This window comes from Bidens hawaiensis, unplaced genomic scaffold (genome assembly GCF_021521415.1).
Source record: "Bidens hawaiensis isolate Kalapana, Puna unplaced genomic scaffold, B.hawaiensis_p1.1 tig00036404_1, whole genome shotgun sequence".
Classification (NCBI taxonomy): domain Eukaryota; kingdom Viridiplantae; phylum Streptophyta; class Magnoliopsida; order Asterales; family Asteraceae; genus Bidens; species Bidens hawaiensis.
The window spans coordinates 116,392-143,846 of NW_027496362.1; the positions used below are offsets into that span (position 1 = coordinate 116,392).

General features: G+C 39.1%; 1 protein-coding gene and 1 non-coding gene across 2 annotated transcripts; one reads left to right on the forward strand and one right to left on the reverse strand.

Annotated features, from left to right (window-relative positions):
• Positions 1-19,942: 19,942 nt before the first annotated feature.
• Positions 19,943-24,937, reverse strand: LOC143588477 (uncharacterized). Its single transcript, XM_077069468.1, has 5 exons — positions 23,722-24,937; positions 22,136-22,664; positions 21,713-22,041; positions 20,672-20,805; positions 19,943-20,392 (listed from the first exon to the last, which is right to left on the reverse strand). Exons 1-5 carry the CDS (start codon positions 24,935-24,937, stop codon positions 19,943-19,945), a joined length of 2,658 nt encoding a protein of 885 aa, XP_076925583.1.
• Positions 24,938-26,040: 1,103 nt separating this feature from the next.
• On the forward strand, positions 26,041-26,145 carry LOC143588478 (small nucleolar RNA R71). The gene has a single exon (XR_013145115.1). It is a non-coding gene; the product is annotated as a small nucleolar RNA R71 (small nucleolar RNA).
• Positions 26,146-27,455: the final 1,310 nt, after the last annotated feature.

Below are 27,455 nucleotides of genomic sequence, written 5' to 3' on the forward strand. Positions count from 1 at the left end.
CGTGGAGCCCCGCCACGCTGGCAAGGTTGGCGCGAAGTACTGTCATGAAGGTGCGTGGTCGGGCGCTAGGGGTGCATGTGCGGTGATCTATGCGAATGTGAGGGCAAACGTCGAAAAAAAAGTTTATTAATTATATATAACACAATCATTTCAAAGCCACCTCAACTCATCATGAAGTTTCACATTTCATCTATCCACGACACATGTTCTAGGATGTGACAGTGTTGGAAAATTTAGTAAAAACACGTTTTTACTATTGCAAGGATGAATGATACATCAAATGGTTGGAATAAATTTTCTTATGCCACTAATCTTGTCATGATCTATAACAACTTGTTTTCAAAAATTAGATGGTTCATATTTAATCTTAACGATGCCTTATGAGATCTCAAAAGTCCACTTTGATTACTATTTAGTGTCATTTAACTCTTAACTCTTGTTTATGACATGAATAATGGGCATGAGTGCTTGGATTTTGTGATGATAAAGGCTCATCTTATAAGTGGAGAAAACCATAAGTTTTACGATGAATCACTCCAACCAAAGAAACCGTAACATATTTCTTTCTTCCAAGAATAATTAGAGAAGAGTACTCTCTAAACTTCATTTTCCTACTTCCAAGTTCTAATACATTACCCATTGTAACCTCGGGCACGTGGTCTTTTAGACAACACATACTACTTTGACTGTTGTAACCTGGGAGACAAACATATTATCTAAGGAGAGAGGCGAATTCTGTTGTAAGGGACTCATGTTAAACACCAATCCTGAGCCACAACCGTCAACATTTTGTTTACTTGTTGTAGTTAAGAAGCTTAGTCGAAGACAAGTGTTATGAAGACACAAAAAAAGGATACTACACGAAGACCCGTTAAAGTACCCGCTAAAGACCCTGAATCTATCAATTGTGGAATATAAAATTTTGCATTTTATATTCATACTCAGTTTTGTAAACGGTATTGAATTTGTATCTTTCTCGTTACTAATGAGAGCATCGTTAGCATTTATTTTATTATTATTATTTAATAAAAAATGCCTCATGTCCTAGAAAATGCGATATCACTCACGACACCCACCTACTAAGGTCACTTCTTTTTTTTTTTCACAATTCATCTCAACACAGCACGACCTAATCATTATAACTATGTATGCCAGTAACTTGTGGTTTTGTTCCTGAACGACGACAATTTCATTGAAAATTAAATAATCTCAGAGCAGGGAAAAAACCATAAAATTTACATAATTACATTCCCAATATCAAAACGACACCAACAAACCCACTTTGACAAATTATACTTAGATCTATGTTTTACCCAAAAGCATGTTCAATGCCTTCGATGATTTCGCACATGATTTACCTTTGTTGTCAAACTCCTTCCAAATTCAGCATTGCCAAATTCTCCAGCAAGTGTGTAAGGCCCCGGTCCCGAGTGTCCTACTTTCGTGCTGGTTGGATTTACTCATTCACATAATTCGAAAATAAGAGTTAATTAAAACAAATTGCAGAATATAACAGTCATACTTTCAATTAATCCATCAAGTACTTGTTTAAAACAAAATAGCATAGGTCTTAACAATTAACATAAATAACGCGTGAATCCTCTTCTTTTCAATGCCAGTTTTCATTTATTTTCCACGTGTCTCACTCTAAGCAACCTGCCTCATTCTATTCACTTGCGTACATACCAAAAGTTAGCTATGCTGAGTGAGTTCTAGTTAATCAATTAACATACATTACATTCATATCCATACTTATACGTGTCCGAAGATACGTATTTCGTACTTTACTTGCTATTACCTCTTTCTTACATTCTTTACATACATACATACTTTCTTTCATAATTCCCTATGGTATACCATAGGCTATTCTATTTCAGCCGTCTCAGATATTATTAGGGTCTGGTCCTTTCTATCTCAAATATTATTAGGGTCTGGTCCTTCATGTCTTAGATGTTATTAGGGTCTGGTCCCTCCTGTGTCAGATATTATTGGGGTCTAGTCCCTCTATCCCGAATAACCATACAACCATACCTATCTCGTCAATCGTCCATACATTCATTACCATACGTTCGTTATCATAAGTGCATACTTTTCATACCTTCTAGTTATGTGTGTGTGTGTGTATATATATATATGCATACATACATACATTTTCATACATATAAGGATTATATAAATAACAACATTTAATACATAATCATACGTGTATCATACACTTATCACTTAGGATAGATGTATTAACTATCACATAGGAGTATGCACGCAGCCTCGAAAAACGCCACAGAGTAAAGGGGCTCGAAATCACCTATAGTCGGTTCTGCTCGGAATTATTTGTGACTCCTTTCTTCAGTTGAGCTTGACTAATTGTTTAATAATTACACGTATTAATTTTCCTTATTTAAGTTTCTTTATTTCCTTAAGTTAACAGAGCTAACTTTTGAGTTAACTAAACCGGTCTTATTGTCGAACCGAACTTTATAAGTTATAAAACCGGCTAACGAAACCGAAATTATAACCTTTAGTGAAGCTTAACTTTATTATTTTAACGAACCGACTTCATTAGTTTTACGATCCTTAACGACTTTACGAGTTAATGGTTTCTTAAGCGAGTTCGGGTTATGTTCTTATATTTTTATTATAAGTTGACAACTTATTAACGAACTTATGTGTTAAAGCTGTCTTAACGAACTTACGGTTTATGATTCCTAAAATGAGTGGGTTCTCGGGTTCAGTTTATGTTTTCATTTGAGCTAGGTTCAGGTTAAGTTTACTTTATTTTATGCGGTTTGAACTTAGATCGAGTCACATTTAAACCATTCGACATGACTTGGGTCGGGTTTATTTTTTTCATGCGATCGGGGTTTGAGCCGAGTTTTAAGTCCCTTTGAACTCTCACTCGAGTCGATTTTCTGTTTCCAATCGAGTCCAACCTTTTAGTCGGATTGTGATTTGAGTCGAGCGCCCTATGCCTCACTCGACTCGATTTTCGGTTCGACTCCCCTAGATCCGCTCGAGTCGACTCATTGGCTTGAGTTCCTCATTCCCGTCGAATCCATTGTTTGGATCGAGTATTACTTTCCTGCTCGACTCGATTATATCCAAAACCCCCACTCGACTCAAATTTGAGTCGAGACTACCTTTCTTATTCGAGACGTTCTCATTCGAGCCGATTCACTTGCACCGGTCAATCCAAATGGGGACTCGAGTACCATTGTTCCTTTCTAGTCAGCTCAAACCGAACCTCTATTCATCCGAACCAAACTTGAATCTAGTCTGAACCCTACTTGTTTCGTTTTGGAGTTCGGGTCTCACAATCATTTCCATAAGGACCGAGCTCGTGATGCATAGATATATATATTAGGTCAAATCGTTTAAATCAAAACCAACTTTCTTACTCGGTTCGATTAGAGTTCATTTAAGTCGGGATACTTGGTTCATTTCGTCTCTAACTTTCAAAAATCCATTTGTTCATTTATTATCATCTTAGAACAAGAACAAGATGAAGATGAAATGAAATTGATAGATCTTAATCATAACACATACCTTATAAGCTTGGTTTAGGTTAGATCTTGAATAACTTGTAAATCCTAGAGGAGGTCTTGAATGGTGAATGGATAAGAATTAACCTTGTAACTTTCCTAAACCTAGGGTGGAATGGAATGGAATGTTTGTGTGTATGAGCAGAGGGAGTACGTGTGTGTGTGTGAATGTCTGATGATGATGGGGAAATGATAAGGATGAGGTAATAATTAGGGTATTAGAGGTTTAAATATACTAAGCCCAAGGCTTTAGGCCCGTTGTCCCTCTTAAGCCCATGACATCCCTAATCTTATCCTTTCATATCATTATTATTTAATTAAATTAAATAACATTACACGACACATGATTAAATAAAACTTGTATTATTATTTTATTTAATAAGTCTCAAAGTGCAGACGTTACAAAGTGGTCATAGAAATTGCTAGTAAGTTGTTTTGATCTTTTGAAACGTCTTGATTATACCTGAATAACAACATATCATTGACTAACTAAAAAGATGAAGGGATTGGAACTTTAGCCCACATGATAACCTGGCACTACACTGATTTGACCAGCAAACAAGAGACCAAAACGTGAACTGCAGACTCGTCTAAAATATCATAGTTTGGACAAACCGCATTTCCAAATTGATTCACCTTATTAACAATTCATCTTTCATATCTATATTCTAAACTCCACTCTCTACACAAAGTAGTTGATATTTTTAGGTACTCACCTGTATAGCCCCCGACCCTATACCTCGGGAGGGGAGCCGAGAACACTAGTGGTGGTATCGGTGTTTATTATTAAAATATTGGCAGCGGAATAATTCATCGGAAGTATAGGAAAAATTATCAGAGTGTAAAAACACCATGATTTTTATTTCAACAAACAAGGGATAAAACCCACCTTTATACAAACATAAGTTTTATAAGGATAAACCATAATTTACAAAACATATTTCTTTATTCTGGTGACAAGTCACTTATTTAAGCAGAAATGCCCGCGGGCATCATTCATTTGTCTCTAACAAGTCACCTGAAACATGTTTAAAAATATTTGGTTAACAGGAAATACTGGTGAGTACATTCATTTGTAAATGACACATCTTTATAATTGAAGCATTTAGATGTTTTTACACATGCATGCTTATAAATTACCAAAAGGTACTCTTCACTCGACCGTATCTGTGACTGTGGTCATATTGCTTATTCAAGCATATGTCCAATATATAATGTGTAATAACCCATTAGGTGAGTCTTGTATACCAAACTTCACATTACCGGTAGTAACCATCCCGCATGTCTATAGAGGCTTAATCAATATAACGTAATTAAAATCTTTTTAAAATAATTTGAAAGAACTTGGACTATTTGTAACGAGTTTAATAAATTTTAAAAATCATCATGGCAGTATTGAAAAAACAGTTGTCTCAAACAAATGTGAGTTTTTAAAAAAACTCGAATGTCTCACCTTGAAAGTTTAGTGTTTATGAGCTTCTTGGTAATTAAGCACCTAGATTAACACAATGTAGTATATTGATATTAGTATAAACCAATAATCATAACAATAATCACGAGATTACAAACTTTACACAACGGTACAAAGTCTTACCTTGTTTAGGCAGAGTTTGGATTCGTGTATTGAGCTTGTTTCGATTGGAATAGGGTATCGTTACAACTACTCTAGGAATTATACTAACACTTAAGAGAAAATAAGAGAGATGTTGAGTGATTTGGTGTGGGATGAAATTGTCCTAGCTCCCCCTATTAATAGCAAAAAGTTGGTTATGCCACGTATCGTGACAGATCCAAGAAACGGGCGTCGCGTAGTGTGACGGACTTATAGGGTTGACAAGTCAGCTTTAGCTATGTCATGTGGTGTGCCATGTGGCAGCCAACGTGTCACGTCAGCATAGCGACCATGTCGCAATAGTGATGGGTTAACTAAGAACCCATCGTGTAGCGTAATGGCCATAATTTTTTTCCGGATAATTATAAGCCTTCACGTATCGCGACGAGGCTTATCTTCACCCGTTGCGTAGCGCGATGAGAATAAAATTTTTAGTGCAAAGTGTGCCATCAAAGCACCACATTTTGCCCATCGCACTTCTCCCGAGCCCGTGCCTGTGCCCGTGCGTATGCGTTTCATGTGCTTCGCACCCTCGCCAAGACCACTGAGTGTGTCTTGTCATAAAAGAATATTATCATGTGAGTTCAATTCCTTATAAGGAGCTTACAAGTTCTTCTTTCTAGCGATTCAGGACAAGTCATTTTACTATTTCTCCAATGTGGGATAATTCCACTTTTCCTTTATTTTCATGTAGGATTGTTATATTCTCGCCTCCTTATTTTAATGCTTGTCCCCGAGATTCATTGGAGTAAGTGTGGATACTTCCAGTTAATTTCTGATTCTAATTCCCAAGTATATTCTAGTCCACGTCTTGAATGCCACTTCATTTTGACTAGAACGAGTTTCTTATGCTTGAGATTCTTGATTTTTTCTATCTTCAATTTGTAATGGATTCTCATCGAATTTCAACTTTTCATTTATCTTTATATATTAAAGAGGTACTTTTAATGATTCATCAGCTAAGCACTTCCTTAAGTTTCTTAAATGAAATACATCATGAATACCGACCATTTCTTCTGGTAGCTTTAGCTGATATGCTACTGGTCCAGCTCGTTTATTGATTTGAAATGTTCCAACAAATCTTGGTATAAACTTTCCTTTCTTTCTGAATTAAACTATTCCTTTCTATGGAGATACTTTCAGTAGCACTTTATCTCCAACTTGAAATTCCAATGGTTTTCGTCAATGATCTCCATAACTTTTCTGATGATCTTGTGCAGTCTTCAATCTTTCCTTGACTTGAATTATCTTGTCAGTAGTTTCTTGTATTTTAGGACCTGATAATTGTTTTTCTCTTATTTCTGCCCAACACACTGGGGTTATGCACTTTCGCCCATAAAGTGCTTCAAATAGGGCATCATTAATACTTGTGTGATAGCTGTTATTATAGGAGAACTCTATTAGTGGTAAATGGTCATCCCAATTTCCACCAAAATCTATAACACATTCTCTTAGCATGTCTTCCAATGTTTGTATAGTTCTTTCACTTTGACCATCAGTATGTGGATGGTATGTTATGCTCAAGTTTAATCACTTTCCCATGGCTATTTGGAAACTCTTCCAAAAATTAGAAGTGAAACGGCTATCCCTATCTGATGTAATGGATAATAGAACTCCATGTAATGAGACAATTTTGTCTATGTACAGTTTAGCTAATTGTTCCATTTTAAAAGTCTCCTTCATTAGTATAAAATGAGCTGGCTTTATTAAGCTATCCACAATCACCTAGATTGTGTCAGTACCTCTTCTTGTTGTAGGTAATTTAGTAACAAAGCCATTTTTTATTAATTCCCATTTCCATTATGCATTTCTCATAATTGAAGTAATCCTGATGGTTTATGATGTTCAGCTTTAACTTGCAAACAAGTTAAACATTTTTAAATGTAATTAGCTATGTCCCTTTTCATTCATATCCACCAATAGATTTTTTTCAAATCTTGATACATTTTATCCTTTTCGGTATGTATCGTGTATTTGGATTTATGAGATTCTTCGAGAATCGTTTCTCGTAATTTTCATATGATTGGTACCCAGATTTTGTTCCATATTCAGAAAATATTATCATTTCCTTTGACCAGCTAATCAATGGTGCCATTTGTTCTCTCATCAGTAATGTTATTTTCTTCCATTACTTGTTTCTAAGCATTTTTGACTTGATCAATTAAATCGATTAGAAGTTCTAACCTTAGCGCTCATTTTCTTTTAGGTTTTTTCATACTCTTTTCTGTTTAGCGCATCATCTACTATATTAGTCTTGCCATTACGATACTTAATTTAATAATCTTAATCACCAAGAATTTTCATCCATCGTCATTGCTTCACGTTTAGTTCCTTTTGCCCAAAAATATATTTTAAACTTTTATGATATGTGAATACAGTAAACTTACTGCCATAAAAATAATGTCTCCAGATCTTTAGAGCAAAATTTATTGCTCCCAATTCCAATTCATGTGTTGTGTGTAATTCTCTTCATGCTTCTTTAGTTTCCTGGATGCGCAAGCAATTACTTTTCACATTGCATAAGTACACATCCCAATCCTGATTTTGTGACATCCCACATTTGGTTGGGGAGGAGAACTAAGCCTTCTTTATAAGGAGGTGGATACCTTCCCCATCATAACGCGTTTTGGGCGCTTAATGGTAGTGGATGAGAGGATAACTCTATAGTTAAGCGTGCTCAAGTGGAAGTAGTATCAGGATGGGTGACCTCCTGGGAAGTCTCCACTTGGGCAACCAAAAGCAAATCCGTGAGGCAATGGTGGTATGTCCCAGCCAAAGCGGACAATATTATGGTGCGGCGGTAGCTGGGCTGTTACAGATGGTATCAGAGCCAGGGCCGGACCGGTGGTGCCAGGTCCCACGAGGACGCTGGACCCCTAAGGGGGTGGATTGTGACCTCCCACATCGGTTGGGGAGGAGAACTAAGCCTTCTTTATAAAGAGGTGGATACCTTCTTCATCATAACGCGTTTTGGGCGCTTAATGGTAGTGTATGAGAGGAGAACTCCACAGTTAAGCGTGCTCAGGTGGAAGTAGTATCAGGACGGGTGACCTCCAGGGAAGTCTCCACTTGGGCAACCAAAAGCAAATCCGTGAGGCGATGGTGGTACGTCCCAGCCAAAGCGGACAATATTATGGTGCGGCGGTAGCTAGGCTGTTTCAGATTTAGAAGCATCACAACAAATTATGAATATTCAGTTGCTTCTGGTAATGCAAGTATTGGGGAATTTGTTAACTTTTTCTTTGAAGTTACAAAACTTCTTCTTGTTTGGGTCCCCACTAAAACTTAACAGATTTACACATTAACTTTGTTAATGGAACTGCTATTCAGGAAAAATCTTAAATGAAGCGTCTATAATATCCTGCTAATCCTAAAAAAATTCGAATTTCTATAGGAGTTATAGGAATTTCCCATTTAGTGATAGTTTCTATTTTGGCAGGATCCACATGAATAGATTCATGGTTAATAAAGTGCCTAAGAAATTGTACTTCTTGTAACCTAAATTCACACTTTGAGAATTTAGCATAAAGTTTCTCCTTTCTCAATAGTGTTAAAATCACAAAAAGATGTTTGATATGATCCTCACCACTTTTGGAATAAATAAGTATATCGTCTATAAAAAATGATCACAAAATTATTCAAATACGGTTTGCATATACTATTCATCATTTTCATAAATGCAGCTGGTGCATTAGGTAGACCAAATGTCATAAGTGTAAACTCGTAGTGGCCATATCTTGTTCTGAAGACAGTCTTAGGAATGTCCTCTTGCTGCACTTTTAATTGATGGTATCCTGAGGGTAAATCGGTATTAGAAATATATCAAGCTCTTGAAGTTGATTAAATAGATCATTAATTCTTGGTAGTGGATACCGATTCTTAATTGTGGCCTTACTTAATTCTCTATAATCAATACACATACGCATCAACCCATCTTCCTTTTTGACAAATAGCATTAGCATTCCCATGGTGATGAGCTTGGTCGTATAAAACCTTTTTCTAGAAATTCATCTAATTTCTTATTCAATTCAAACATTGCAGTTGGCGCTAATCTATATGATGCTTTAGAAACTGACGTTGTTACGAGTAGGGGTGTTCAAAGTCGGATATCCGAACATTTCGGATACCCGTTCGGATAATAAAACGGATATCTGAATATTAATAAAAAATACAACTCTTCATGAATCAAAATCGAAATCATCATTTAGGTTTAGTTTGGGATACAAAGGTAGACGTCGGGAATTTCTTTCAACTCAAAGAAAATCAAACAAGAACTTTCTAATGAAACAGATATAACTTTTCATAAACAATTTGGGGATACACTAACACCAGTTACTCATGCTAATCGCATTTGAGATTGAATAGAGAAATGTCATAAGATCTTGTGTGACCAAGAGAGGCTCTTTTGTTGCCGGAGAGCAACATGTGCATCAACCGCCGAAGAGAGCGCGTCGCTGAGTAGATATAGGGTGCAGCGAAAGCAGATATAGCTGGAAAAGGTTACAGTTTAAGAAGAAGAAAGAAAGACGGGAAAGATCTGGAGGCTGAACAATTGGTTTACAACTTTAGATGAACCTTAAACTAATTAATATAATAAATAATTAAATTCAAAATTTCGGATATCAGATATCTGAAATTTCCGAAAATTGTTAAAATCACTATCCGAATCCGAATATGTGAAAATTCGGATATGTGAAATTTCGGATATCCGAATTTTCAGATAATTCGGATTCGAACTTTCGGATAATGGATTCATATTCAAATTCAAATTTTTCTGAACACCCCTGGTTGCGGGTATCACATGAGTTCTAAATTTTACTTCACGATCAGGCGGTTGTCTAGATAGATCTTCTAGGAAAACGTCAGAATATTCTGATACTATCGGAATTTCCTTTAGCTCTTTTCCTTTGGTGCTAATGATTACCGAAATCATATATACTACTCATTGCTTCCTTAGATAATTTGCCGCTTTCATTCTTGATATGAACTTTGTAGGTTTAAAAGCTTTCTTTCCTTGAATTGTAGTCATTTCTCCTATTAGCGTATGAATCTCAACAGAATTCTTGTTACATAAGATTCCAGCATGATTGGCTGCCAAGCTATCAATTCCTAATATGACATCTAATCCAGCCAGATTCATTGGAAGTAAACTCGCCTTAAATTTGTGACCTAGTAAGTCTGTATTTTCTTCTTGAAGTATTTCACGAATATGAGTCGAATTCCCATTGGTTGTTTCTACCGTGCATACTTGATTAAGTTTGGTTAACGGTAAATTGAGGGTTTGACAAAAGTCATTTTTATGAAACTTTGATTTGCACCGGAATCAAATAACACTTTAGCGTAAACGTCATGAATAAGAAACGTACCCACAATGACGTCCGGAATCATTGTTGCTTCTTGTGCAATAAGCTAAAAGGCTCTTCCATTCTTCTTAGGTCCATCTGCTTTCTTTGCTTTGTTATCTGGCACCTTTGTTAGTTTCAAACGTAGTGAACGAATGTGGCTAGGTTCTCTGCAGTTGTAGCATACACGAGTTTCTTTTCTTCTACATTCTTGATTTGTATGACCAGCCATCTTAAAATATTACAGTAATTAGTTTTCTTAAAAAATGCCTCTTTCTATAGATTTATAGAAAAGCTGAGCATAGGATTGACCTGCTCATTTCTTTTGATTATCCGAACGAAGTTCTAGGGTAATTTTCTAGGCTAGTTCCCTCTTTTTGTTCTCTTCATGTGTTCAGATTAATCCTTCTGTCATGGTATTGTCTAGCTCAACTGTTTCCTCAATGGCCTAAGGTCTAGCCGACTGTAACACGCTAATATTTAAAACGACTTTTATAATACAAATTGATGCGGAAAATTACGGTCCCAAAATTTTCTTTCGCAACCTCAGCATAATCAAGTTTCAATACATAATAACCACTAAATTCACTTCTAAGTTTATATACTTTTAACATAAAAGACCATGTTCAAATAAATTAAGTTTATAAACCCTTAAAAGTATATAATAAAACTCCAATTTAAATACGGTGATGTGTGTTCTTGATCCGCCCGAGCACTTGGTCATCCAACACTTTGTCATTGAGCTTGATCCGCCCGAGCACCTGGTGCAAAACACACCCTTTATTAGTTTATCAAGTATATATAATCCCTTATTTAACTAATATACAAGTTCCAAATGATTAAATATGAAAAACATGATAAAAATGATAAAATCTGGCACCCAGCCCGAGGCCCCGCCCACCTGGCGCCGAGATGACGCCTGGACACATAAACTTTCTGTAGGTGCTGACCCCGCTGCCTGAGGCGCCGCCCATCCGGCTCCCGAGGCTCCAGCCTCCCATCAGCTATATGTAGTTTTTTTACAATTAACATTCAACTCTCCCTTCCGATCCCAGACTTCCCGAATATGTTTCTAATAAACAAAAGCGCATCCAAGTTAATTAAACTCAAAGTTTAATCTTCCTTACTAGTTTGACACTTATTCGTTATCTCTTCCCATCGAAACTATCGATAATAACTTGTTTACGACAAACCGACAAGGTATTTTCAAATCACATTACCAACCATATGGGCATTCAACTAATCCAATCACAAATAATTGTATCCTATATATGGCATTATCGATAACCAATCCAACACTCCCTAATTTACTACTCTAATCCAATAATACAACATGACAACATTGACAATGGCTATACTACCCTTACAAACTTTATTTATGAACCAACCGCGTTATTAACAACAGTTTACTTATAAAACTCCACTCAAACAACATACCCGCATGAGTCATAAGATCAATTACTTGCCTAATTAGTGAGAATGCGTATTCTCACTTTAGGTTTTATAAAGAAGGTTATCATCTTTACTTAGATGACAAGTCAATATTCACATATTACCCACCTCCAATTCATCAAGACCTATTTACTAACGTCCAAATTTAACTTACAATGCATTTAGATTATGACAATTGTAACTCCATTATATGTAGAATTTACCTTTGCCCGTAGGATTGATTTGCATTTCCGAGTTCATTATCCAACACATTGACTTCCTGAACTCAACTCATAAGGATATTCAAGTTAGCATTCAACTAGTGATCCCATAATACTAAATTTAACACAACTCTCAAACGAGTCATATTGTACACAACATGTTTATTACCGCCAATTTCATATACGAATCATCTGCTAACATTCATACCACTACTCGTATAGATTCATTAAGCGCATATTATCAATTTAATTTAAATTTCTATCCATTTCTTCGAGGCATTTTATCAAACACTTGTTATGCATACAAGATGTTAACATATAAAACTCACATTGTGATCATACAATCCCACCCTTTCTAGTTTTTATTTTATTACAATGAAAGTTTACATCCTAACTCACAGCATATGTTTTCTACCAATGTTACTCAAAAGCCCCAATTTCTACTCGAGTAAACTTTCTACGACTTACACAACCCAAATCATTAACCTAGCTTCTCATTTAGCATGGACAACTATGATTTCTCATCAACAAAATAAGTATAACTCAAAACATCACGATTAAGTCATAAAACTTATATTATATGCACACTAGATCTCTAAACATGAAACACTTAAATCACACATACATATACATTCATCAACAAATAGAGGTTCTTCAACTCTAAGCATAATCTAGCCATAATAGAACCACTTTTACTTTATTTAAACAAGGATTCGTAGGTTATACATTCGATTTAGCAAAACCCTTTGAATCCATAAAACCCTCAATAACGTTTTTACATCAATAAGCATGAACTTTATCATCTACAACCATAAACACACATGAATTCTCTATTTCATTTATGTTTACCTATTCAGCTCAAGAACACCTTTAAAGCTAGGGTTTTTTTTTAATAAAAATGATACTTACCACAATTTATTGACAAGAGGAAGGTATAAAGAAGATTATCTCTTGATTTCTACATCAATTTCACCTTTGATTGACATTGTCTTCTTGTTTCTTTCTCTACTTCCTCGAGTGTTCTCAACTCTCTCTCTCTCTCTCTCTCACACACACTTCATTGCAAAATACTCGTAAGGATCTGGACTTTTACACCTAATTTAGAAGTTTCCAAGTATTGCCAATTTGGTCCCTCTACTATCAATTAATTTATTTTGCAACAATGTGAAGTTTGATTAATTACACTTTGTACATCCCAACTTACATTCCTTACAAATATCCTTTTAAATAAACCTTTTGTATTGGAAACAAGATTTGGGGTGTTACATCGACTTTACCAGATCGCGGATTTCACCTACCAATCCCCAAATACAGCGAGAAATGAGTACTAATTCTGGCGAAGCCAAATCCGGTACCATTCTTGCATATTCGAAGAATTTTGTCGTATACTCAATACAATTCACCCCCCCCCCCCAAATTAGCTAGTTATCGCGTCCGTCGTCCAATCCCTCACTTCGTTTGATTGACTTTGCCAGCTTTAAACCTTACTGTTCTAAGGATAAGGAAAGGAACTGAAAGAGGATGAAAATATAGCTCATATTCCCCACATCTTATGGTTTAATAACATAGTAGGGATATTTTCCCTTTCATAGGGAGGATAGCATTTTTTTTCTACTATTTCTTTAAATTCTCTCCAATTCATAGTGTAAACTATATCGCTTCACGTCGCCTGAAGGACCGTGTTCTACCATTCTAATGCTTCATTACTGAAAAGGTTAGAAGCATATAATATCTTATCTTCTTCAGCACATTTACTGATTCTTATGACAGCTTCTGTTTTTTCCAACCGGCGCACTGTCGAAATGACTCCTTCATTGCCAGCAAATTCGGCTGGTTTGCAGGCCAAGAAATCCTTGTATGTACAACCGTTAGCATTTGTCTTAAGATTTTTGGGTAATGGAGTTTTGAGAACATTTCTATTTCCTCCATTTACTCTTTTACTAGCCTTAGCGTCATACTTTTGTTTTTTATTCTCTGTTTTATACCAAATTATAGTTACGGGTTTCCTAATTTCTTCAGCAATTAGAGGGACTGCATGTCACACCCCAACTTAAGGCCTAGAAGTGTGACCATCAGTTGGCACCTGCTTTGTAAATATATCAGAGTTGCGGGTTATTTAGCGGAAGACTTCATAAAATACTTATTTATTCAAAAACTTCTCGGATCTTTATACCCAAGTGTTTGCTTGACAACTTATGTTTATTCTGTTTATAATATTAAAATCTGAGCCATCTCCATATAGTGAGCATCTAACTTCATGAGTGACTCTAATTCGTTGCTACCTGTGCTAAATCTGTTTTTTTGAAATGTAGGGGAAATATGTTAGTGATGTTCTGGTGAAACTTGATTGACTCTTGAAAAGAATTTATAACAGTTGTTAAATAGAATTATAGTTTTCTGCTTCACAATCTCAGTAGGAATGCCGGTCATTCATGGGATTTGTACCACTGCCCTACACACACAGTTCAAGAGTTCCTCGAGTTACATAGCCCCTGTTTGGAGACAGAGTTCCCTGAGCTATGTAACCTTGTTTGGAGAAACGGTTATGCGTGACAGGGTTTTGTATGCCTGTTTAGTCAGTTATGTTTGGATCTAGACACATGTGTAATTAGTCTGAGTTGCTTTTATTTTCTATTTTGTATTGTAACGATTTTAGAGATCATGTATTCTCATGAAAATGTTTATTAGACTCTTTGTAATAAATAACATGTTTACTACAAGAGTAAAAATTTATGTCTGTAAAAGGTTTAACGTATTGACCTGTGACTGTCTGTTTTGAATGATGTGGTGGTCTCGTTTGAAAACCTTTATAAATCAGTGAAGATTAACCTATAATAAAATAGGTTTATAATAATATCCGGATTGCTTATTGATCCGGCTGCGGAACTAGTGTCTGGTTTTGATAGCTTTAGACCTTGGTAGATCATTTGTTTGAATAAATGTTTAGATCTGTTGTCTTTATGTTTATTTACCAATCATGTGCCGAGTTTCTTCTTCATGAAGAAACATCTGTAATAAGTTTCTTCTTCAAGATTAAACATCAATTTGACTATAATCTTAGTATGTAAAATATTATGTTTCTTAGTCATGAAGAAACATTAATTTGACTATGTTCCTTGTGTATAAAACTGTATGTTTCTTAATCGGATGAAACTATATTTTGACTATATTCTCCTTTATGCAAAATTTGGTGTTTCTTAATTGTAAAGAAACATTATTTTAACTATAACCTTTGCATGTATAAAGCTTATGTAAACATAATGATCAAGGTTTGGCTATACCCCCGACTATGGTCTAAGCCATATAATATAATAATAACTTAAACAGAACCCCTACCTTACGCGGGTATTTGAAGTTAAACGCCTAAGCTTGTACGAGTTGCACTTCTACTCTATGTCGCGTACTGTGCTTAAAACCGTTGGAACTTCGGAGCTTGGCACACACTAAGAAACTCGACATGCAAAATGAGGTTAAGTGTGTGTGAGAAAGTGTGTTTGGGGTTGTGAGAGGGTTATGCCGTGAATCCCCCTTTTATAGCTGAAATTGGGTTCCATCGCGTATCATGATGGATCCTTCCCTTGGTCCGTCGTGTATTGCGATGGCAGGAAAATGACTCATGGCACGCTGACTGACGTGTGCGAATATATATATAAAATTTGAATAAAAGTTTCACACAAATCGGGTTTTAAAAATGGTTTTCACCAACAACCAAACCACATACGAAAGGCAAGTGTACCTATCGTTTGTAGCAAAGTATCGGTAAGAACCGAGTGTCAATCCATGGACACGGCTAAATTTTGAAACTAAATCTTCGTAATTAATTTAACCAAACAAATAATCCAAATAATTTTTCAAGTAACTAAGCTAGCATATAACAATAACAAAGCAAATAAAATGCAACTAACAATTAATCCAAACAAGGCTACTTAGACTATGCATCCACTCAACTTAGTGACAAAATAGCAATGATAATGACAAACATCATGTATTAAGCACCAACATCAAATTCCAACCAATGCAACCTAATACTAGCAACAAAACAACATGATGAGTTTTCAACAAGTTAATAACCATAGATTAGTAAATTTGCCAAAACTACCTAATCTCATAATCAAAGGAAAGCTAGAATGAAAACAACAAACTAACCACCTAAAATCATGTAAAATAGACAAGTTCAAGAATACTAGTTAAACACATGAAACTTTTAATTAGTAAAATATGAACCAAGAATTATGGCCTTAATCCCTAGCAAATATTAACCAACTCAAAGAATCATATTATCACCATACAATTTTCCAATATCAAGTGATAGGTTTCATGCTTGTTAAAATTCATAACCAAGTTAATTTCCACTAGTCATTCCTAACTTAATGATATAAACAAAGTATGCATACACAAACTAAGTTCATAAACAAATGCTCAACATATAGTTTTCCAACATATTATGTTTAAACATTTATCAAACTAACAAGACTAGGAATTAAAACAAGCATTCAACCATCAAACTCTATTCAAGAACATGTCATAAACTTGAAGAACACCAACTTGCCAAAATCATGCATAGATAAAATATCACATAAGTAGAAGTTTCAACATAATCTAACTAGTAAAAGTATTAGCCCATAAGGCTTGATATAACAAACAAAATCAAAGTAATCTTACAAATCATTGTCAAGAACAAAAGATTGCAAAATAAGATGAATGATGAATGCTACTTGCAAGGATGATCATATAAGATGGAAGCCTTGAATTCTCTCTAACAAACACATAATAATTTTCCAGCAATTTAGAGAATTCCCCTAAGGCTCCACACCTGAAATGGTAGTAGTGGAGGTGTATTTAAGTTTTCTGGACGTCTGGCACAGGCATGCACGGTCGTGCATATAAGTGGAAAGTCAACACCCTGCTTTAGTCTGACCAAAAGGTCAGACTTCTCTGTTCTAGCACGGTCACCGGCACGGGCCCGCACGGCCGTGCAGGTCATGCACGGGCACACACACGACCATGCACGGTCGTGCAATTTTGAATTTTTGCAGCACTGGGTTGCATCTCCGGGAAACACGGTCGTGCAAGATCTTGCGTGGTCGTGCGGGGTCGGCAGATTGCTGATTTCTTTGTCGGGCGGGCGCCCGGACCTGCAAATTCACAAATAACTCAAATAAGTACCAAAAACAATGAATTTGCATGGAGTTCGGCTAAAATATGAGGAAAATTTGGTGTAATAGGATGTACACTTTGTGTTACATTAAACATCCCCACACTTGAACTTTGCTTGTCCTCAAGCAAAAAAAACCAAATCTAAAATAGCAATAATAACCCGCAAGCAATAATCATTCGATTCTTTAATGGATCAAGCAAGCATTGTATATATGTCCAAACAAGCCTAATAAGAATTAAGACATAATCTAGAGAGCATTAAAATTTGTCGTCACATTCCTACCTTGCAAACCTCACAATGTTCACTCATACACTCAGCTATATTTAGTGATCATGCGTGTAATAGTGCATGTTGAGAACACTCTATGCCAAGACGATGACTAAGCAAGGCATAGGCTTGTTTAAGGGTCAAATTAAACCGACACATACATGGCATAAAACACGAGTACTCGAGGGTTGTAACCTGGCTTAGGGTTAGGGTGAGGAATTTTTGGGAAAAGTGGCTAAACGGCTAGAAAATCCGGAATTAAGTTAGCTACAAAATGAAATCTAACTAACTAAACCAAATGGTTTAAATGGGCCGAGAGCTAACGAACCAAAAATTGCTCTTTGAAATCAAGTTTCACCTAATATATGATGAACTATCTTTATAACTTCTCTTCTTTTCTTCCAAAGTTTTTTTTTTCTTATAAGTAATAAATATTTACATACAAACTTTTCACCTTGGGAGAAAACATTGTGCTTCTAAAGTTCTCAAGTGAATAAAAATACAACAAAAATGAAATACAAAAAATGACTAACTTAGCCTAACCGGATTTCTAACCAAAAATGGGTAAAAAAATAAAAGGCTATATGGCTAAGTGGCGATAAAAATAGGTTGAAATCATAAAAACACGGGAAAAGGCCAAACATGGGCTACTAAGCGGATAATGTGTGTAAGGAAAATATAAGTGGAAAAATGGCTAGACAAAGGGTTTATCCTAAATTCCTCAATGGTTTATGCCATGTATATATATATATATATATATATATATGGTTTTAAAATGCAATCCCAAAAACAAGTTCTACCTTACGATAATCACCCGGCTCACTCAATTGCCCGCAAAAACATGAGAAAAAATCTGATGAGGCCAACTCACGGAAACGGGCGGAATGGGTAACTTTTGCAAGGTAAGAATGTGAATATGTTTGTCATGCTTAAAGGTATGTCTTTTAAAGATTTTTGGCTTGAATGTCTTAAAGATTTGTGCTTTGACAAAATAATTAAATTTGAATTAAAATTGCTTAGTGGTTATTATTTGCTACAAAAATTAGGAGTTTCGCAAAAAAATTAAGTTTGGACAAACAGAATTCGTAAAATTCCCTCCCCACACTTAAATTGTGCAACGCCCTCGTTGTACAACCAAAAACTATAAAAGTAAGTGCAAAAGAGAGAACAGAAAACTCCCCTGAAAAATGCAAAACTGCCAGACTATAGACCTGGGAGGGTCAATAGGGAAGACCCAGCAACGCCATCCGTGCAAATAAACATCCACAATATGCACCTGCAATAGAGCAAGACAAAACAAGCCATATCAAACAACTTCCAAAACACATCCAAAGAAAGCATTCATCATAAACCCAAAAGGGAAAGAGTCTACAAAATACAATGAGAACTACCAAAGTCTAGAAAACACAAATGAAAAGAAACTGCTAATCATCAGTCATGTCATCGAAAACTGAGCCAGTAGGCTCCAGGTCTCGGTTCGCGAACAGGGAAGCACCATACGGATCAGTGAGCATGGTGAACTGGCCAGGCTGCTCAACAGGGCTCTGGAAAGGGTCAGAATAAGGGGTGGACGACGGGCCAGGCTGTGAAAACTGTGCGCCAAAAGGTTGTGGCTGCATGCCCGCGGGCTGACTTGATGAAGAAGCGCCGTACGACCAAGATGGTGTAGCCGGGATCGTGAAGCCACTGTGGCTCGCGTGGGCCTGGCCATAGGCGAACATCCACTCAAATCCACGACGGGTGTAATCAGCCGTGTAGTCAAGCAGACCCTGCTGATCGATCTGCTCTGCTCGAAACTGCTGCTAGGCGAACTGGAACTGCTCCTGGTTGAGGTTGAACTGGTCAAAGCTCTGGCATAGATGTTCGTAATCCAGCGGTATCGGACCTGGCTGTGGCTCCTCCTGACCCTGCATGTCATCGTCAGCAGGGGGTAGCGGGTCCCAAATGCGACCCCGCCTGTCAACCAACCTGGTCCGGTTCCCTTCCACCCTCACAATCCTCATTGCCCGGAGTCGAGTTATGCCCATGAGAATCCCCTCGCCCATCCTCGTCAAATTCCGAGCAGCCGGTAAGTCTATAACCCCAAGTCGGTGGGCGAGCTCAGTGATGAGCATCCCAGCACAAATGGAACTACTAGAAGTGGACCCACCCGCTCGGTTGAAACATTCGGCCACACTAAACCCAAGATTACAATCATGCCCGTCAATAATGCAGTATAAATGAAAAAGATCCCGGGTCATGACATTGCCCACACTATCATCGTGGGCCCCAATGCAATAAAGAACACAATGATGCAGTAGGCGGTGTAAGGGGTCTAACAGCAATGTGGCCTTTGACGAACAGCCGTCATGCGGTTCTCCGGTAACCGACATCTAAAAAGCGTGCCTCTCCTCCGAACTCGGGAAATCTCTCAACCCGTCAAACAGCTCAGTCTCAATCTCCACATCGGTATACAGACCCATGGTGCTAGCCAGGGTGGCGAGCGACCATGTATACCACTTCCCCCCCAACCGAAACCGGACCCCATTATTGCTGTCATGAGGATCCAAAATCAGGGTGTCCATAAAGAAAGAAGATAAAAACTCCAAGGTAAGTTTGAGAAAGACGGGCCGATGAATAAAGGGAAGGTGCTTCCACGGTTCTGTGAGGAGTGCATCAAAACGCTCGCGTTGGTTTATGCGTTCAAGCATCTCGTAGCACAGGACACGTCCCATTACGAATTTACTCCTCCTCGGCCATAATTCAGCGAAGCGATCACGAGCGTCGCTGCTCCTGGTATCATCCCCAGGAAACCAGCAGAACGGGTGCCTGTGACCCGACATCTGTCAAACAAGAGATGAATTAGAAAAAATAGACAAAAGAGAAACGGGTTGACTGACTCTTTGGCATGGTCATGCCAAAAGCAGTGAAAGGCAGTGCGAACTGACAGGACCATGCACAGGGGCTTAAGAAAACAGACTGGTCAACTAGGGAATTCTGGCCAGAAAATTGACAGTGCACGGCCGTGTGGGGTCGTGCCAACGACCGTGCCGGCGACCGTGCAACTCGGCAAACTGTCCAGATCAGGCCAACAGATTTCCAGCGAGAAAACCACTACGCACGGCCGTGCCGGACCATGCCGGCGACCGTGCATGGTCTGCAGAAACAGTGCAGACGGCGGTCTGCTGTTGGTAAACAACCCAATCGACCAAATCCAACGCAATCAAGCCCAAAATAGCCAAATACAACCCTAAAACTAACCAAAACAACAAGGAATTAGGGAAATCCGACCCAAAAGTGATAGGATTGGAAAAACCCCAAATTCCTCATGAACAAACCCTAGAATCAATAACAATAAGGAAATGGAAGCTGGAAAGGAAGATTAAACATACCTTTAGTGTGAAAATCCAGTAAAGAACAAGAGATTTGGGGGTTAGGGGGTCAAAAACGGCTGTGGGGAGAGTGGAATGGATGAAAATAGGGTAGGCAAGGGATAAAATCTGATAAAAACCGTCTGCACGGTTCCCGAGACGAATCTGTATGACGGTGCAGGGTCGTGCACGATCCTATGCGTAGTCGTTTTGGCCTACCAATTCTCATTCTGCCAATTTAGCAGTGTTCCACTCAATTCCAAACCAAAATGGTTCCCGATTTTGACCATCATGAGCCCTAACCCATAATTTCTCGCTTAAAGAACGGAACCGGAAAGAAACAAAGATAGCTTAACTCTTCAAAAATAAACAAGAACAAAACAAACAAACAAAAAACTACAAAGTTACTAAACATGCTAAATTTTTACGGAGTCGATAGCTAGACTCACACTCCCCACACTAGATCGACGACCTCCAAAACAGTCTCGACCGGCTCACCCAAATAGTGTTTCAAACGGTGACCGTTCACCTTGAAGATGCATCCATCCTCATGGCCAATCGCAACGGTACCGTAGTTAAATACCTGTCTCACACTAAAGGGGCTGGACCATCGGGATTTCAACTTCCCGGGGAATAAACGAAGGCGAGAATTATAAAGCAAAACACGATCGCCCGCTTGGAATTGTTTGTGGTCCTTCAACCGGGCGTCATGAAGCTTTTTGATCCTCTCCTTGTAAATCCGTGAATTCTCATAAGCTTGGCCTCTCAACTACCCAAGCTCATGCAACTAACCCATCCTGTTTTTATCCGCGCATGCAAGATCAAGATTTGCACTTTTCAATGCCCAATATGCCTTATGCTCAAGTTCAACAGGGAGATGACACGCTTTCCCGTACACCAATTTAAACGGTGTCGTACCAATCGGTGTTTTGTAGGCGGTACGGAAAGCCCACAGTGCGTCATCCAATTTCTCGGACCAATCCTTACGGTTCTGACTAATCGTTTTCTCCAAGATCCTCTTGATGCCCCGATTCGTGACCTCAACCTGCCCCACTCGTCTGCGGGTGATATGGTGTAGAGAAGCGATGATGGACACCATACCGGGACAATGCCTTTTCCAGCTGGGCATTACAAAAATGTGTCCCTCGGTCACTAATCAGTGCTTTGGAGGCACCAAAACGGGAGAACAACTTCTTCAAGAATTTCACCACCGACCTAGCATCATTTGTGGGCAAGGCTTGCGCCTCGGCCCATTTTGAAACATAATCAACGACCACTAGGATGTAACGGTAGCTGAAAGAAGTCGGGAAAGGTCCCATGAAGTCGATACCCCAGACATCAAAAACCTCGCAGACCTGAATCGGTCGCTGGGGCGTCTCATCTCGTGATGAGATGTTGCTCGCCCTCTGGCAAGCATCACAAGACTGCATCATATCATGAGCATCACGAAAGATGGTTGGCCAGAAAAAACCGGCGTCAAAGACCTTCTTCGCCGTGGATGTGGCTCCATGATGTCCTCCGGTCGGGCCCTCGTGGCAGTGTTTCAAGATCTTTCGAGCCTCGTCACCATACACACCCCTTCGCACGAGCTGATCGGCACCAACACGAAACAAGTAAGGATCCTCCCAAAAATAATGCTTCACATCAGAAAAGAATTTCTTCTTTTTCTGGTGAGTCAGACCCTTAAGTACGATCCCACTAGCAAGAAAATTCGCAATGTCATCGAACCAAGGATGATCCTCATCTTTTTGTCACGGATCTCAATGTCAAACTCCTGCAGCAACAAAATCCATCGAATAAGTCTCGGCTTCGCATCTTGTTTGCTGAACAGATAGCGAAGGGCTGCATGATCCATGAACACAATGGTCTTAGAAATGACGAGATAAGATCGAAATTTATCGAATGCGAAGAAAACAGCAAGGAGCTCCTTTTCAGTGGTCGTGTAGTGCTCCTGCGCATCATTCAGTGTCCTGCTCGCATAATAAATCGGATGAAAATGCTTATCCCGCATTTGACCTTAGACAGCCCCGACTGCAAAGTCACTAGCATCACACACCAACTCGAAAGGTAAGGACCAGTCGGGGGCAACCATGATAGGGGCATTCACCAATTTCTCCTTCAGAAGCTCGAACGCCCGAAGACATTCGGAGGAGAAAAAAAACGGGGCATCTTTCTCAAGGAGTTTCGTCATCGGGCGGGCGATTTGGAAAAAGTCCTTTATGAATCGCCAATAAAATCCCGCGTGACCGAGAAAACTCCTAATAGACTTCACCGAATTGGGTGGCGGAAGCTTCGAAATGGTATCAATTTTGGCTCGATCAACCTCAAGCCCCGCCTGTGAAATCTTATGCCCTAGCACAATGCCCTCCTTCACCATGAAGTGGCATTTCTCCCAATTAAGAACAAGGTTGGCCTCCTCACAACGAGCCAACATTCTCTCCAAATTTCTCAAACAATGATCAAAAGAACTCCCGAACACAGAAAATCGTCCATAAAAACCTCCATGGAGTCCTCGATCATGTCTTGAAAAATCGCCACCATGCATCTCTGAAACGTGGCTGGGGCATTACACAGTCCAAAGGGCATCCGCCGGTAGGCGAATGTGCCATAGGGACATGTGAATGTCGTCTTCTCCTGATCCTCAGGAGAGATGGGGATCTGAAAGTATCCCAAGAAACCGTCAAGAAAGTAATAGTACATCTTTCCCAACAGTCGCTCTAACATCTGGTCAATGAAGGGGAGTGGATAATGGTCTTTCCTCGTGGCATCGTTGAGTTTGCGGTAGTCAATGCAAACTCTACATCCCGTGACGGTACGCGTAGGAATCAACTCGTTCTTCTCATTCACAACAACCGTCATACCGCCCTTTTTTGGGACGACCTGCACCGGGCTCACCCATGGGGTATCAGAGATCGGATAAATCAATCCAGCATCGAGAAGCTTGATGACCTCTTTCTTCACAACGTCTTGCATATTAGGGTTGAGACGCCATTGGTGCTGCACCACGGGTTTGTACTCCTCTTCCATCAAGATCTTATGGGTACAAAAGGATGGGCTGATCCCTTTTATATCCATGATCTTCCAGGCGATCGCGTGCTTATGCCTCTTCAGAACCGCGAGCAACTTCACCTTCTCCTCGCTCGACAAACTAGCAGAAATGATAACAGGAAGGCGGGACCCATCCTCTAAGAAGGCATACTCCAAATGGGACTGGAGCTCCTTAAGCTCAATAGATGGTGGGTCCACAACAGAAGGTTTTGCCTTAGGCTCGGCAACGCGATCAACATCCTCAATCCTCTCTAAATACTCAGGAGGCTCGTGATCCACACCACAGACCAACTCCTCAAATAGAGGTTCACTGACCAAGTCAGAAATCCCTCCAACACACAACTGAGTATCCAAAGAGTACTCCTCACACGTGTCCTGTATGTGCTCACAAATGCAAGAATCGACAGTATCAATGTAGAGCATGTCATCATGATCATGTGGGTGGCGCATGTATCTCCCAATATCAAAGGTCACCTCCTCGTCTCCAACTCTAAGAGTGAGTCTTCCGGTGCAGACATCAATGAGAGCTCTAGCAGTGGCTAAGAAAGGTCGACCTAGGATGAGTGGTACATTTTTATCCTCATCCATGTCCAAGATCACAAAGTCAACAGGAAACACAAGTTTGTCGATTTTCATAAGCATATTCTCAGCTATACCCCTCGGGTATTTCACTGAGCGGTCGGCAAGCTGAATGCTAATGCGAGTAGGCTTAGGCTCACCCAGGTCTAGCTTTGCAAAAATAGAATAAGGCATCAAGTTAATGCTAGCACCTAGGTTGGCTAAAGCGTTACTAACCGACAAACTACCGATCAAACATGGAATGGTAAAACAGCCCGGATCGGTCATTTTTTTGGGCAGTTTATTCTGAAGGACCGCTGAACACTCCTTATTCAAAGTCACACAAGAAAGCTCCTCTAATTTCTTCTTATTCGAGAGGACCTCTTTCAGAAACTTAGCATACTTAGGCATTTCTTTCAACGCATCGAGAAACGGAAGATTAATGTGAAGCTGCTTAAAAAGTTCTAAGAATTTCCCGTACTGCTCTTCCATCTTCTGCTTCTTCAAACGGCCTGGGTATGGAATGAGAGGAACATAAGTCCTGACTGGCTCACTGGTTTGTGCGGTACTTTCTGGGGTTACCCTCGGGTGCACCTTACCAGGAGTCTCAGTCTTAATCTCATTCGGCAATCGGGTTTGGTGTGGAAACCGATGCATCAACAGGAATGGTGGATCTACCACTCCTCAAGGTAATCGCCTTAGCCTCGGCATTCGGATTAATTTCAGTGTTACTCGGAAGGCTACCCTGTGGTCTCGCAGAGAGGAGCTGAGCAATCTGTCCAACCTGATTCTCAATGGTCTGGATGGACGCTTTCTGATTCCTCAACTCGAGATCGTGTCTCTGGAGAGTCTCATCAATCTTCAGGTTCCTCTGTTCAGCCAGTTTGTTTGAGGTCTCGGTTTTAGCCAAAAGCTGAGTCAAAAGATTTTCAACACTAGACCCACCTCTAGACTGACCACTACTGCTGGAACCCTGAAATTGAGGCTTTTGCTGGTAAGATTGGTTATGGGGTTGATTCTGGTAATTTGGATTTCGGTCAAACCCCGTTGGCTTTTGATTTTGAGAGCCAACATTATCTTTCCAGCTGAAATTTGGGTGGTTTCTCCATCCCGGGTTATAGGGGTTGCTGTAGGCATTGTTTTGGCGGCCCACAAAGTCAACATCCTCCACCACCATGGCCTGCTGGCACTGACTGGTCTGGTGTTTCCCATCACACACCCCACAACGAGAGCTAGACTTAGCCAGATCGGATTGCATCTGGTCAAATCTTTTGGTTAAGGCTTCTAACTGAGCGGAAACAAGGGTATTAGAATCGACAAGAAGAACGCCCTTAGTGGAAGGAATACTTCGAGGTGGATTATATGCAAAACTCTTCTTAGCAGCTCGCTCCAAGACATCCAACGCCTCGTTGGGAGTACACCTACCGAAATCTCCTCCCGCAACCTGATCAACGGCCTGCTTCTGTGCTCCGGATAAAGCATCAAAGAACGTAAGACACTGAAGACCGTGACTCAAACTGTGATGAGGGCATTTTCTTAACAAGCCCTTAAACATCTCCCATGCAGCATGAAGTGACTCATCATCATCAACACGAAAACCAGTGATTTTTGCCCGGTATCTTGCAGTTTTATCGGGTGGGAAGTATTGAAGAAGAACTGCTCAACCAATTGGTTGCAAGTGGTGATGGAACCAGAAGGGAGTGCCTCTAACCACTCCAAGGCAGTCCCGAGAAGTGAGAACGGAAAAAGTCAGAGTCTCAAGGCATCGTCCGTACACCCCTGGATCTTGAATGTCGCACATAATCGAAGGAAATGCGCAACATGAGAGTGAGGGTCCTCGTTCGAGAGGCCATGGAAAGAGATGGCATTTTCGACCATATGAATAATACTCAACTTGATCTCGAAACTCACGGTAATCTCGGGCTCCGTGACACCGCTGCCATAGCCATCGAGGGACGGCGTGGTGAAGTCATCCATGCGACCTTGATTGTTCGGATCTGCCATTTCTTCAACCTCGAGATTCGCGTCATCCTACACAACTTCGTTTTGAATGACCTCGGCAATTTCTCGTGCTCTCCTCCTCAAACCTTCTCGAAGATGTCACTCGGGTTCAGAAAAGGGGAAAACAAGATCAAGACCGGGTGTGGTGGACATGCATCACCCGAAAGAAACGCGGAATGGAAACGAAAAAGAAACGAAAAACTACCTAAAAATATAACTAATAAAATAAAATAAGATGAATAAAAATGAAATAGACTAAAATAACATAAAACAAAAATATCAACAAGGCAAATCAATTACTCGTATCGTTTTCAAAAGTAAAACGCCGTATCCCTGGCAACGGCGCCAAAAACTTGACGTATGCGAATATATATATAAAATTTGAATAAAATTTTCACACAAATCAGGTTTTAAAAATGGTTTTCACCAACAACCAAACCACACACGAAAGGCAAGTGTACCTATCGTTTGTAGCAAAGTATCGGTAAGAACCGAGTGTTAATCCATGGACACGGCTAACTTTTGATACTTAATCTTCCTAATTAATTTAACCAAACAAATAATCCAAATAATTTTCAAGTAACTAAGCTAGCATATAACAATAACAAAGCAAATAAAATGCAACTAACAGTCAATCCAAACAAGACTACTTAGACTATGCATCCACTCAACTTAGTGACAAAATAGCAATGATAATGACAAACATCATGTATTAAGCACCAACATCAAATTCCAACCAATGTAACCTAATACTAGCAACAAAACAACATGATGGGTTTTCAACAAGTTAATAACCTTAGATTAGTAAGTTTGCAAAAACTACCTAATCTCATAATCAAAGGAAAGCTAGAATGAAAACAACAAACTAACCACCTAAAATCATGTAAAATAGACAAGTTCAAGAATACTAGTTAAACACTTGAAACTT

What these genes read in the sequence shown, in the direction of transcription:
- LOC143588477 (XM_077069468.1), bottom strand. Translation starts at nt 24,937, where the DNA reads ATGCCTAAGTATGCTAAGTTTCTGAAAGAGGTCCTCTCGAATAAGAAG. An exon ending in TACGCGTACCGTCACGGGAT is followed by an intron (nt 22,665 to 23,721) that starts GTAGAGTTTGCA and finishes CGTGACAAAAAG; the next exon opens with ATGAGGATCATCCTTGGTTC. An exon ending in TTGCCCACAAATGATGCTAG is followed by an intron (nt 22,042 to 22,135) that starts GTCGGTGGTGAA and finishes TGTAATGCCCAG; the next exon opens with CTGGAAAAGGCATTGTCCCG.